Consider the following 13,389-nt stretch of genomic DNA (forward strand, 5'->3'; position numbering starts at 1 on the left):
CGACAGGCACGGGTGGTTTATAAATACATACAGCTGTCATAGCACATACATGTGAAAACAATTACGTAGAATAGTAATGCTTGATGAAAAAGTCTCCTAGACCTCCTCTCCCAACTGGAGGCAATCTCTTCTCTAACTATTCCTTGCTTGCGTTTCTCTGGAAGTACTTTCAAAATCCAGACTCCCGGAGGTGAGGCATTTTGGCTACTGGCATGGGCAGTTTGGGTTTTCACCGGGAGGGGGAGGGGGCGCCGTTGCATTTAGTGGGCCCAGGACGGGGTGACGGGCCCCCTGCAGTGCACAGGAGAGTCTCGCACAATGAAGACACGTCCCCATTTCTTGACCAATTTTTTAATGTCTTCTGGACATTTGTGTAGATGAAAAATCTGCTTCTAGGGCCTGGCACCTAAAAAAATAAGTCCATCTTACATATAAATTCACACAGGATATTTTGCGGTGGTTTTAAGCAATGTGGATTTTTTTTTTTTTCAGGAGTGCAATTACTGTAGAAATTGAGGGAAGACTGCACTTTGGTTTGCTTGGAACTTTACCAAGTTGTTCACCATTTTGGTGACATCACGACACTGAAGGCAAGGCCACTCTTGGAATTCAAATGCCCAGTGGAACCCATCTCAGTCGGTTGGCATCTTAGTAGTTATACTGATCTGTTCTTTAATTTGGATTTCATTTGTGGAGAGCCAAAGGGGCATCCTAAATGTTTGTTTATAAATGACATTAGATCTGATAAGGTCGCAACAGTGGCTCTAGTCTTGGTAATATGCTTAATTCTCTCCTCACCAACTTCAGATAATATCTACTGGCTCCTTGACATGAAAGATGAGGATTTATGTCTCTTACATCATCCCTCCTCTCAAAGCTTTATTTCTTTTTCCATCAAACTTTGACAGTATCTTCTGACCCCCGCTGGAGCAGCTGGGAGCATTCGTGGTGTTGTTCTTTCATTCATATTCTTTCACGTTCCACTTTGTGTCGGCTGTCATTTGTTGGTGTAGTCAAACGTGTCAAGGTTTGCTAACGTTTTCATTTAGTTCTGCAAACAGAGCTCAGTGTTTTGTTTTGTCCGTAAGGTGACTGTAAAGTTGAAGACCAACTCATGGACTTCCCACTGGTTCGAGAAAGCAGCCACCTTTCTGAGGAACAGGCGAGAAGGAGGTACAGTGTAGAAATTGGGCCTGATGGGGCGCCTGGGTGGCTCAGTCGTTAAGCGTCTGCCTTCGGTTCAGGTCATGGTCCCGGGGTCCTGGGATGGAGCCCCGCATCGGGCTCCCTGCTGAGTGGGGAGCCTGCTTCTCCCCCTGCCCCTCCCCCTGCTCATGCTCACTCTCTCTGTCTCAAATGAATAAATAAAATCCTTATATTTTTAAAAGATTTTATTTATTTATTTGACAGAGAGACAGTGAGAGAGGGAACACAGGACTCTGGGATCATGACCTGAGCTGAAGGCAGATGCTTAACTGACTGAGCCACCCAGGTGCCCCTATTTATTTATTTTTGAAAGAGAGAGAGAGAGAGAGAGAGAAGGGGCAGAGGGAGAGAATCATCAAGCAGGCTCCACTGAGCTTGGAGCCCAGCGCAGGGCTCAACCCCATGACTCATGAAATCACGACCTGTGCTGAAACCCAGTCGGTCGCTCAACCAACTGAGCCACCCAGGCGCCCCGTCTAAGAGTGCATTTTCTTTCAGTCTTCTAAAATACATATATGTACATATGAGCATGACTAGGATTATATTGTACATGTAGCTTTTTATTCTGCTTAAAACAACAACAACAACAACAACAAAATATCCGAGCTTTTCCCCACATAATTCTTTGCAAACAAGGCTGTGTGATGCGTGATCATACAGAGCAGGGCTTCTCAACCTCAGCACTGTTGACGTTTGGGGCTGGATGGTTCTTTATTGTGGCGGAGGTTGTCCTGGGCATTGCACGATGTTCAGCAGCGTCCCTGACCTCCAGCCACCAGAAGCCAGTAGCACGCCCTCCCCAGATGTGACCACTAAAACTGTCTCCAGGGATTGCCAAATGTCTCCTGAGGGAGGGAAATCATCCATGGCTGAGAGCCACGAAACTAGATCAACAATAATTTATGTAACTACTCCCCTTTTATTGAATAGGTGTTGTTTCCTTTCTTGGTTTATGTTTCCTCTCACATCTTGCTCTGAGATAAACATCTCTTTACATTAATTTTGACTGAAACAGTCATTATTTACGTAAGAGAAAGTCCCAGGAGCGGGATTATTAGGTCAGAGGCGATGAATATTTTTGTCTGTTGATAGATACTGCCAAATAGCTTTCCAGAAAGGCTCTACCAATTTACTTGCCCACCTGCAAAGTAGTCTTGTTTTTAAAAAATTTTTTTAAAGATCTTATTTTTAAGTCATCTCTACACCCAACGGGAGGCTTGAACGTATAACCCCCGAGATCAAGAGTCACGTGCTCTACCGACTGAGCCAGCCAGGCGCCCCAAATCCTGCTTTATTTTTTTAAAGGTTTTAGTTACTTGAGAAAATTGGTTTATTATTTTATTTTATTTTTTATTTTTTTTTTAATTTTATTTATTTATTTGAGAGAGAGAATGAGAGACAGAGAGCATGAGAGGGAGGAGGGTCAGAGGGAGAAGCAGACTCCCCGCTGAGCAGGGAGCCTGATGCAGGGCTCGATCCTGGGACTCCAGGATCATGACCTGAGCCGAAGGCAGTCGCTTAACCGACTGAGCCACCCAGGCACCCCTGGTTTATTATTTTAAAATAGCATTTGAGTAATAATCAAATATGCTTATTAGCCATCTTTTGTACCCTGTCTGTGGTAGCCTTGCTAATTTCCCAACTGCTGGGTTTTTGTTTTTTTTTGTTTTTTTCTTCTTCTTCGTAAGGGTATTAGGGACAATTACTTGTTGAAATAAGTCTGTGACATTTCCAAAGCGAGTAAAAATTTCTATTAAAATGTGGCTTTCCTTGGACATTGTGTACACAATTGCTATAACTTGGTTTTTATCACAGCATCCCATTGTGGCCCGCTCTAATATTTGGACAGCTGGTATTTCTTTTCTTTGGTTAAAATAAAAAAATCTAAGACTTCTAGGGAATGACCGAAAGTGGACCAAAGGGTTTACTTTCAACTCAGTGCACAAAACCTTAGACTTTTTGGTCCCAGAGTGGTGGAGTAAGGTCATAGCTTGCCAAAATGATTTCAGAGTGTCATGCCCGAGTCTCATTCTGTTGCTTTCACCGTCTCCTAGGAGTCTCCCAAGATGCAGGAACCAACGAAACCCAAGGTTCTTCTCTAAACCAGGACTTAGAATGAATTCCTTTTTGCCTTCCTTCACTTCCGCCTTTGTCTCGGGCCTTTGCAGGCCATCTCTGTTATTGTCATCTACAGTTGGATTCTTACGTCTACGCGATGATTTTCCAGTAACAAGGGGACAAAAAGTTAGACCTATGAGCTCCCTGTTTTATTAGTGTGTAAAGATTGAGTAGGACTAACTCCTCCCCCTGGGATTGTGAAAATGAACCCTTGATCCGCTCGGCACAGATCTCTGCCTTTTTATGCAAAATATTAGGTTTTCTAGAGCTCTGCCTTGACGAAATCTTTCCTAATCCAATAAATTTCAATAGATGAAATGTTTGCTCCCTCCACCCTTTCTCAATCCTAAAGGTTCTGTCTTTGGGGTTAAATGTCCCTTAAGTGTACTATCGACAGGGACGCCTGGGTGGCTCAGTCGTTAAGCATCTGCCTTTGGCTCAGGTCATGATCCCAGGGTCCTGGGATCGAGTCCCACATCGGGCTCCCCGCTCTGCGGGAAGCCTGCTTCTCCCTCTCCCACTCCCCCTGTTTGTGTTCCCTCTCTCACTGTCTCTCTGTCAAATGAATACATAAAATCTTTAAAAAAAAAGTGTACTATGGACAGTTGCGGTTTATGTGACCCTTTGTTCAAGTAAATACGATGTATTTTCAAAACGACGAAGCACAACATAAACTGTGAGTGTGTGTGTGGGGGGGGAATATCGGGTTCACAAATGTCTCAAAAAGTATCCGCTGTAGAAAAATGGCTAAGGGTCTCAGAGCTTTTCTAACACCTTTGCAGACAGGAAAATTACTCACTAAGGAGACAGAAGGAATTTAAGCCCCGGACACTGTTAAACCATTAATTAATTCACTTCCAGGCTCCCGTGCAAGGCCTGAGCGGTGGGAGAAGCGAGAAGCGGCGACCGGGGCGAATCTGCAAAGTCCCCCAGAGCCTGACAGGTGTGGCCTTCCGGGGATCAAGATGGCCGATTAAGGGCACCACTAAATCTCTCACCACCGCAGACTGGAGGGTGCCGCCGGTGCCTCTCCCCATCATCGTTACCCGCCAAGTAGCTCAAGTCAGTGTCGGCCACCTTGGACGCACACCGGGATCACCTGGGGAGCTTTTGCGGCCAGAGGCCTCGGTCTCGCCCCGCAGAGGCCCAGATGCAACCAGGTTTTCAAAGCGCCCCAGCTGGTTCTAATGTGCAACCAGGGCTGAGCCCCACCGAATTAAATAATCACCCGCAGCTCATACAGGAACAAAAGGATCCAGGAGTGTGGATGGGGGCAATTGCCGATCACCGGCTGTCCTTGGCTCGGTGTCCCGGGCCTCAGTTTCTTCATCTGCACAATGGGTGAAGATTAGGACCGCAAAGCCCCCTCCCGCTGTGTAACAGTTGGTTTCTGGGACGCGGATCCGCGCCCCCCAGGCCCCCCCACCCCCCGGCTTCTCGAGTTCCCGCGCCCCTCGGCGCCGGCTTGGGGTGGGGGGAGTGTCCCAGAGGAAGCCGCAAGCAGTGCCGGCCACCCTGGCGCGCCCGCTGCCGGGGTCGGGCCCTCGCTGCGGGCGCACAAAGCCCCCGGCGCTGACGTCAGGGCCCCTCTCGGCGCGGCCGGCCCCCAGTGCAGGCGGAGCCGCGCCGCGCTCCCACCCCGGCCCCGGAGCCAGCAGCGAGCCGCCAGCCGCCAGCCGCCAGCCCAGCAGCGCAGCCCGCCCGGAGCCCGGCCGGCGCACGTGCCCGCCAGACCTGCAAACTTGTGCCACCGGCCCTGCCCGTCCCCGGGGAGCCCGCGCCCCTCCCGCCCGTCTCCAGCCATGGGTAAGCGAGCGCGTCGGCCCCGCGCCCCCGCCCCGCCCCCGCTCAGGTGGGGCTCCCGGGGCACCTCCGCGCCCGGAGGCCGCAGGTGGGAGGGGCGCGACGCAGGTGTCCCGAACGCCCAGGTGCGCGTCCCTGCCCCGCGGCGGGGGCGTCCCCGTCCCGGCTGCGCTCTGGCAGCCGCCCCCCCCGACCCCGGCGTGCGGCCCGCGGGAGGGCAAGAGCCGGTGTCCCGGGAGGGGGTGCGGAGCAAGCAGACGGGGCGTCCCGGGCGGCTTTATTTTAAGGGTTGGTAGAGAGGAGTCTCCTGCTCGTTTCCCGGAACGCTCTCCTGTCGCCCCAGCTCCCAGTCCGGTCCTGTCCCACCCTGCCGTGGTCTTCTTGCCCTTCAACCCAACACGAAGCAAACGCCCGGTTCCCCAAGGCTGGGGTCTTCCGAGAGCTCATTTGGGAACCATGACCCTTGATACCAGGAAGGGGGGAGGGGAGAGGGACAGGATGGGTCAGAGGGTGAGTCTCTTTTCTTTGTCCCCCGTTCCAACTATCAAAATGCGGACCTGGGCGCAGGTGGACACGGTTTGCCAAGCGGATTCGAGTGCAGCTGGGGGGATCGACTAGTGACGGTGAAAGCCCAGTTCTGGAGACCGAAAATCTCCAACCTGGCCCGGGGCGAATGTTAGGCGGCTGTGGGATTCTTTCCGTCCCCTCCTAACACCCCGAAATGCTGCCGTCAGCAGCATGTCGTTAAATGGGGACTCCATCGGAAGGGAACCTCGGGAATGCTGTGGAAAACGACCTAATTCCGCCGCACCCCGGGAAATGTCTGAGGGCTGTGACTGGGAAAGGGCTTCTCTCCCTGCTCTGTTATCCTTCTCTGCAGCCAGACTGCGGCCACAAGCGCCACAAAAGCCACAGACCGAGGAGCCACGCCGAAGCATTCCTAATGAGGAGCGCCGTGGGTTTAACCATTGCGGGTTAATGGTCGGGGCTTGGGAATCCCTGCCCGTCCCCCATCCCCACCCGTGGCCTCTTACCCAGTCTGCATCCCTCTGCTATTGAGAGCGAGCGAGAGAGCGAGCGAGCGAGCGAGCGCTAGAGAGAGCGCGCGCGCGAGTGTGTGTGTGTATGTGTGTGTGTAAGTGAGGGGGTGTAATTTTGTGCCGATTGTAATTTTGGTCAGGGACAGTAGGGAGAGCTTATTATTTTGAATTTAAAGGGAAGAGCAAAGAATTGTATAGTTGAATCTTTTTTAATTGACTAGGTGGTCAAAATATGGAAGGAAACAAGGCTCCCGAATCCAACAAGAAAATTTCTTACCAAAAAGTTAGGGGAGAGCTAGGATAAAATCCTTCTAGAAAGGGCAGAATTGAGTGACCTGTAACTCTGGTTCCTATTTCTCTTAATGCCCCCACCTGAGTAGTCCCATCACTCAATGTTCCCTTTTATTTGACTTATTTTTTAAAAAATATTTTTAAGTAATCTCTACACCCAAGGTGGGGCTCGAACTCACAACCCGGAGATCAAGAGTCCCCTGTTCCACCAACTGAGCCAGCCAGGTGACCCTCAAGGCTCCCCCCCTTTTTAATGCTTCCCTTTAAATGAGGTTCATACACAAAAATCAGATGGCTGCTGCTGAGCCTGGAACTATTTTGGCAATGCTTGGCGCAGAGATGTTGAAGTTAGAGAAGTACCGTGCTGAGGGAAGCATTAACTGGTTTTCCTGAAATAAAGTTACTTCTGGTTCATTAACGCTAGGTGTTAGAATTTGTACTAGTTCGAAATGGAGCATCCAGCTACCACCCGGGGAACCTTCTTGAGGATGGCTTTCACAGGACCCTGGGCTTCATTGGGGGCAGGCTTTAGTGTTTAAATAGGTGTGGAGGTTAGATGGCAGTTCTCATGAGGCAAATGCCCAAACCAGAGGCCTGGTCTCAAGGAAGTACTTTGTGTCTGGGACAATTGTTGGTTCTACACTTCAGTTGCCAATTTATGTTAATTTGTGCATACCTCACTTGTTCTGGCAGTAGCCTTGGTTTCAGTTTTTAGGTTTTACATTAAAAAAAAAAAAAAAGGGCCCTTCATGCCAAAAGGAAACATAGTGATTTCCTTTGGTAGATTCTTAGTAAATACACCACAAGGCCATGAACTGGTTTTATTTTTCCAGATGTATTTAATTACCCAGCATACCCTTATGAATGTTTTAATGGAAATGATTTAATGTTGGGAAAATTCTCGCCATTGGTGCGAGTTGGGACTTGGGTTCTTACGCAAGTCACTTCCTTAACCCGGTATTAGTTCATTTACTGACTGGTAAAATGAGTGAGGTTTATGGAAATAAAAGCCCCTTTGGACTCAAATTGAAAGGTATTCGACATCTTTAAGTTGAAAAAATACTGAGCAGGAGTGGTGCATGCAGTTTTATCTCTCAGTGTATCTTAAAACCTGTTCTTGTTGAAGGAGTTGTGGGGGTTTTAGGGCTTTGTTGAGCTATAATTTACAAACCACACAATTTGCACATTTGAGCATACAGAGTTCGTGATTTTGTGTGTATTCCGAGTTGTGCTGCCACCACCACTGACGGAGTCATCACCCTAAAAGGAAACCCTGTGCCCCTTGGAAGTCACTCCCCATCCCACCCCCGTCTCCCCTGGCAACCGCTAATCTACTTTCTGTGTCTAGGGATTTGCCTATTCTGGACGGTTCATGTAAATGCAACGAGCCAATTGATGTTTGAAGTGTGTTTGACTAGTCAGTAACTTTGGTTGTTTGGCCCAATGGGAAGATGTTGATGTTTTGTTCGTATGCAGTACATCACCTAAGTGAACGCGTCGAAACGAATTACTTCCCTGGCTGAAGGGTTCCACGTTTGGCCAATGTCCACCCGTGTGCATGTGCACACACATTTCCTGGTTTTACTCTGGTTTTCTCTGTTGGGAACTCCTGTTGCCTAACAGAATTGTTTTTTTAAGTAATCTCTGTGCGCAACGTGGGGCTCAAACTCCGGACCCTGAGATCAAGAGTTCCATGCTCTAGGGACCGAGCCAGCCAGGCGCCCGCAGAATCGTTACTCTGTTACCTTATTCACAGGCCTGAAGACCTTAGCAACTACTCGGGTTCAGTGTAATAAGCTCTGATAAAGGCATTTGTGGAATATCCACCCTGCTTTGACAAGGCTCATGCATCCAGAGAGAAGCGCTGATTTTGATTCATTAGTTGCCTATCCTTTTAAGTGCAAATTCTGTGTGAAATGACCAGAGACCGCAAAATAACTAATTGTTTTCATCCACTTTGTGGCAAGGAAATTTTTTTATGAGGATTATGAATTTAAACGGTCATTTCACAAAAGAGCAGTACAAACAACTGGCTCAGAGCAGTTCTTCTTTAACTGTAACATGCATACAAACCCTCTTTGATTTTGTTGAAAAAGCAGTTTTTTCACTCAGTGGGCCTGGATGGGAGCGGCGTTTCTGCGGGTCTGGCAAGCTCCCTGGTGGTGCTGGGGCCGCGGGTCCCCAGGGTGAGGAAACTGAGGAAAAGCAGGGCAAGCCAGAGGCCGTGTGTCTGCCCCAGCAATCCCACCAGCTTGCTCTGTGGTCTTAGCTAGATCATTTTCTCTTCTTGATCTCCCTTTACTACAGAATACAAGGATTTGACGAAGTTATTTCTTTGGGCTCTTACAGATCTAAAGGGGTATCATTTAGAAAAAAAGAAAGGAGAAGGTAATGTGATGCTTGAAAAATAGGAGAAAACCGCTCCCTAATTGTTCAAACACCACTGGTTTCCGTGAAGCCAGCGTTTGTAGTCAGGCTGAATGCTGGCATCTTGACGTGCCCGCCGACGGGCATAGTGGCCCTGCTCCGGGGAGCCTGGTGGAGGAAGCTGTGCGCCGTGCTTCCAGCTTTGCCTTCCCCTGCCCTCTTCCTCCGAGAGCTGGCGGCTCCAGAGAACTTTGCTCTCCCCACACACCGGGCCCAGATCACCTTCCGAGGCAAGACTCAGAAGGAAGCCCCCTGAGGAACCAGACAGGCACACCTACGTGTCTGGTTCGGGAAGTTTGCTCAGAAATTCAGATGCAATTGCAGACAAAGGAATGGTCTCCTGACGAATAGCCGGGCAGGAAGTATTTCCAGAATGCGCTAGCCTCCCTCCCTGTGAGTGTCAAGATCTTACATCGAGCCCACCCTCAGGTCTTGGAGAGAGCTCCCTTTAAGTCTCTGGAGGCAAACTGAAATTTTAAGTAACCCTCACAGTCCAGTAGCGCAGAGTTATGTTTGTGACCAACAGGAAATAATTAATTAGTATATTTTTGCTCCAGCAAAAGCTGTTGCCCAAACCACTTGACCCCTGCAAGGGTTTTAGAGCCGATCCTTAGCTGCTGCACCCAGGGTCAGGCAGTTAGATGGTTTATTGAAAATGCCGAAGTGGTGAATCATCAAAAGTGCCACATGTGTGTCTTAAACATCCAATTAACTTTAAACATTAATTTGCCAGTATTTTGTTGTAGAGTTGAGGTCTTTGCTTTCAGTGTGAGCCCTGGTTGGGATTCCTTGAAGTCCCGCTCGCATGTCAATCACAGCCCAAATTCATTGGCTTCTGATTTTCAGTTTCAGAGTCCTCTAAAGTAAAATGAGAGCTTAAGGGTATCGGGAGCCAGTCTCTGTGCAGAATGCTCTTCTATCATCTACCCCACTCCCCTTAAACCTCTACAATTGTCCTGTCCATGGTTTTAGGCAACTATTTTTCCAAGTGACTCATTTTTAAGGCTTGCCAAAGCAATGAGCTTGGGTTTCGAAGAAATAAAAGCTCTTTCTTTTGCACACGTTTTCTTAGTCTGTGTAGTATGGAATTAAATTTCATAATTACAGTAACAAATACAACTGACATAAATAGGTTGGGGAGCAAACACGACTGACTCTTAGGTACACAATTCAGCTGGTGGCAGAAAGAGTATATAGATGTCCTGCAGAATAACCTTGAAGCCAAGTTCTGTGGACAGTGGTCAATATGGCTTACAAAAGGAGTAGAGCATAATGGAGTAATTGGGTGGGTCCGTGGGGTAGGCGCTTTGTTAAGGTCTATCTACGTTATAAACGTACAGATTACAAGGTACGTTGTATATAATTTATGTATTACAAAACTGTGATAAACCACCCTGAATGAAATAGGGCGAATGACTTTAAGTACTGTTTCTTAATAACCATACTTTCAGCACAGATTTGCACAGAATAACAGAATTCAGAGCTTGAAGACGCTTCAGAAGTAATTTGATGGCCGGAGGCAGACAGACACAAAAGCAATTTACAGAGCAGTTGTTTTGCCTTTAGCTTTTTTTTTTTCTTTTGATGTATTAAAATATTTTCCTGTCCTTGGTGAAAAGTACTTCCCTCTTGTTGGATTTTTGAAGTTGAGGGCAGCTTGGAGTGAAACGCCGTTGCCGGGAAATTCATCCTCGCGGCCAGGACCGAAAGGTCACTCGGTCGGAGTGTTTCCATTCTCCTCCGCGGTTGGGTTCAGCACGCGCCGCTGCGAGGCCATGTGACTCTGGATCCCGGGGTCGTGAGTGCTGGTTCGAGCCTCGCCTTAGGTGTAGCGATAACTTAAATTAAAAAAAAACAAAAAAACAAAAAAACCCCAAACTGCGTTCTGTCCTTAAATCAGCACAGCTGTCTCAGAGAGACCAATGAAGAATTATAATAGAAGTAATTATAGCTCCTGTAGAATAATTTCCTCTGTCCAAGGAAAATGAGATTGGGGGGGGCATTGGTGTTGGTATTTCAGAGTGGGGTTCCCTGGGGAGATAGTTACCCTTGATGGAAGACTTGAAGAATGAGCAGGAGGACAAGGGTGGCAGTGGCCAGGAGTGGCTGTACCCAGGCCCTGGGTACACATGTGCAGGAGTGCGCAGTGGGGGAGGCTGCAGGATGCGGGGCCACGGAGGTGGGCATGGCCTGGATGTGGGGGTGCTGAGGCTTGCGGCGGGGTCGGGCCACAGGTAAGAGCCGCAAAGAACTTCATGTTACCCTCTTGCTTGGGGAGAATTGCCAAGGGATTTCAAGCAGGGAAGTGATGGATGGAACTGCCAATCGGAGGAGATAAAAGAAACCACCGAGACAGAGAATCGTTAGTGTCTAATTGTAAAATTCCAAATGGAAGTCTAGAAGGAGTTCTGAGAAGGGTGAGCTCTTGTAGCTTATCGGAAGCTTCTGGTGGAGACTTGGATTTGAGGTGTTTTGAGAAGAGTGGAAAGGCTTAGGGTGCCGTGGAAGAGAGGTAGGAGTGAGCAGAGTTCCTGGTGGAATCCTGAAGAAACTGGTTTGGCCTGAGCAGAGAATGGGGGTGGGGAACAGTAGGAAATAAGACGGGGGAGGGACGCGTTTTAATTACAAATGGACACATAGACCTGGATCTTACAAAAAATGTTTTTAATATTGTCTATTGCCTCCTCCCTTTCAAAGGATAAAGTGGAGAAGGAAGGAAGCGTGAGCCTTTCTGGGTTGGAAAAGGCCATGTTTGGTGTGACTCCAGAGCAGGTGGGCATTGAAATGGAACCTGGTCTTGTCTGTTTGTTTATTTGATTAGTTATCTTAAAAGTGGCGCTTTTCTTCCTTCAATATTTGAAACATTTCACCAGTGAAGTGATCCGGGTCTGGAGTTTTCTTTATAGAAATGTTTAAAGTTCTATTTTTTCCCCCACAGAGATAGTACTATTCAAATTTACTCTTTCTCTTTGTTTCATTTTTGCCGAGTTGTGTTTTTAAAGGACTTTCCATTTTGTCTAAGTTATCAACTTTATGGACATAAAGTTGCTCATAATATTCTTGTATTAACTGTTTAATCCTGTCGTCTGCAGGCTCTGTGGTGATAGTCCCCTATTAATTCCTCGTGATGTAGGCAATTTGTATTCTCTTGTTCTCGATCAATCTTGGGCAATTATTTTAAAATTTATCTTGATAGGTTGATGCTTACATCTGATGATTACATCTGCTAGATGAACTGACCACTTAATAAAAAAGGAGTACATTTTCTAGTAATCAGAAGATAGGATTTTAATGTCTAGGAATAAAAACTGCTTACTTTGTTAGAAAACAAAATCTGCCAAAGGAAAAGGTATTTAAACCTGATCTTTTGCATTTTATTCTTAATGGCTGTGTATAACTCAGTGTATTTGAACTCGGTGTGACAAGATGTACTGTAAAGGATGTTGAGTTAGAGTTACTGCATGGTATTTGGTTGCCTATTTGTTTTCTGTAGGACTGTTAAATTCTACTTTCTTCTTGGACAGCTGGAGACAGATACTGAAGTGAAAGAAGGTTTTTTTTCCTTTCCTTTCCTGCCCTTTCTTTTTTTTAATTATTTTATTTTTAAGTAATCTCTAGAACCAATGTGGGGCTCGAACTCACAACCCTGACATCAAGAGTCACATGCTCTACCAACTGAGCCTCCAGGCGCCCCTCCTTCCCTCTTGAGCCAGTTTTCTCAGCCTCAGCACTATTGACATTTTGGGCTGAATCATTCATCATCTGTGCATTGGGGGGTATTTAGTAGCATCCCTGGTGTCCACCAACTACGTGCGAGTAACACTTTCCTAGTTGTGACAACCAGAAATGTCTCCAGACGTGGCCATATAACAATCGTTGAGGGCCAAAAACCACCCATGTTGAGAACCCCTGCTTTAGAATAAGAGGGATTGAAAACCTTTTGTGCTTCACAGTATTCTAAAATCTCAGTAGGGGCATCATTGAGGACTTACTTGAGCACATTTGCTGAACAGGAAGATCTCTGGGTAAAAGGGTGTTTGCCTTCCAAAAGGGATGCTCGGTATTTCTAGCTGAAGGAAGTTTTTTTTTTTTTTTAACCTTTTTTTCAAGATCCTCAGAGAATCTGTAGATATAATGGGGGCCCTTGCAGACCACCTAGTTCACTCTTTCTTTGGAGTAAAAGGGCAACTAAACAATCTCATTAATGAGACCAGACCCCCTTGGGAATAGAGAGTGCCCGGCTTTCCTTGGTAACTTGTTCTGCTGTTCAGTGCACTTAGCTCTGAAAGGACTGAAATCTATATGAAATTGGCCTTGCTTACTAAACTTGCTTTCATCATCTTTTGTGCTCTTCATTAAGTAGGAAGACATCAAGGATCTAGTCCCATTTTTTTTAATATCCTTAATTACCTTGATGGCCTTTCCATATTTAGAATTCATCTCCTTAGCTTATAATCAAATCTACCGAGATTAAGCCTTTAAGGCAACCTTCCCGCACGTTCCA

General features: G+C 47.2%; 1 protein-coding gene across 5 annotated transcripts in view; it reads left to right on the forward strand.

Moving 5' to 3' along the window:
- The first annotated feature begins 4,970 nt into the window (after positions 1 to 4,970).
- GPM6B (glycoprotein M6B) overlaps positions 4,971 to 13,389 on the forward strand; it is a 155,247-nt gene continuing 146,828 nt past the window's right edge. For 2 of the 5 annotated variants that reach the window (XM_078064253.1, XM_078064254.1), the window contains exon 1: positions 5,851 to 6,082. In XM_078064253.1, the coding sequence (XP_077920379.1) occupies positions 5,866 to 6,082 (217 nt within the window). In that variant the 5' untranslated portion in view covers positions 5,851 to 5,865. Of the gene's footprint in view, positions 5,131 to 5,850; positions 6,083 to 13,389 lie in introns of those variants that run through there. The other 3 variants (XM_078064260.1, XM_078064255.1, XM_078064256.1) reach the window with 3 other exon arrangements.

This window comes from Halichoerus grypus, chromosome X, assembly GCF_964656455.1.
Source record: "Halichoerus grypus chromosome X, mHalGry1.hap1.1, whole genome shotgun sequence".
Classification (NCBI taxonomy): Eukaryota; Metazoa; Chordata; class Mammalia; order Carnivora; family Phocidae; genus Halichoerus; species Halichoerus grypus.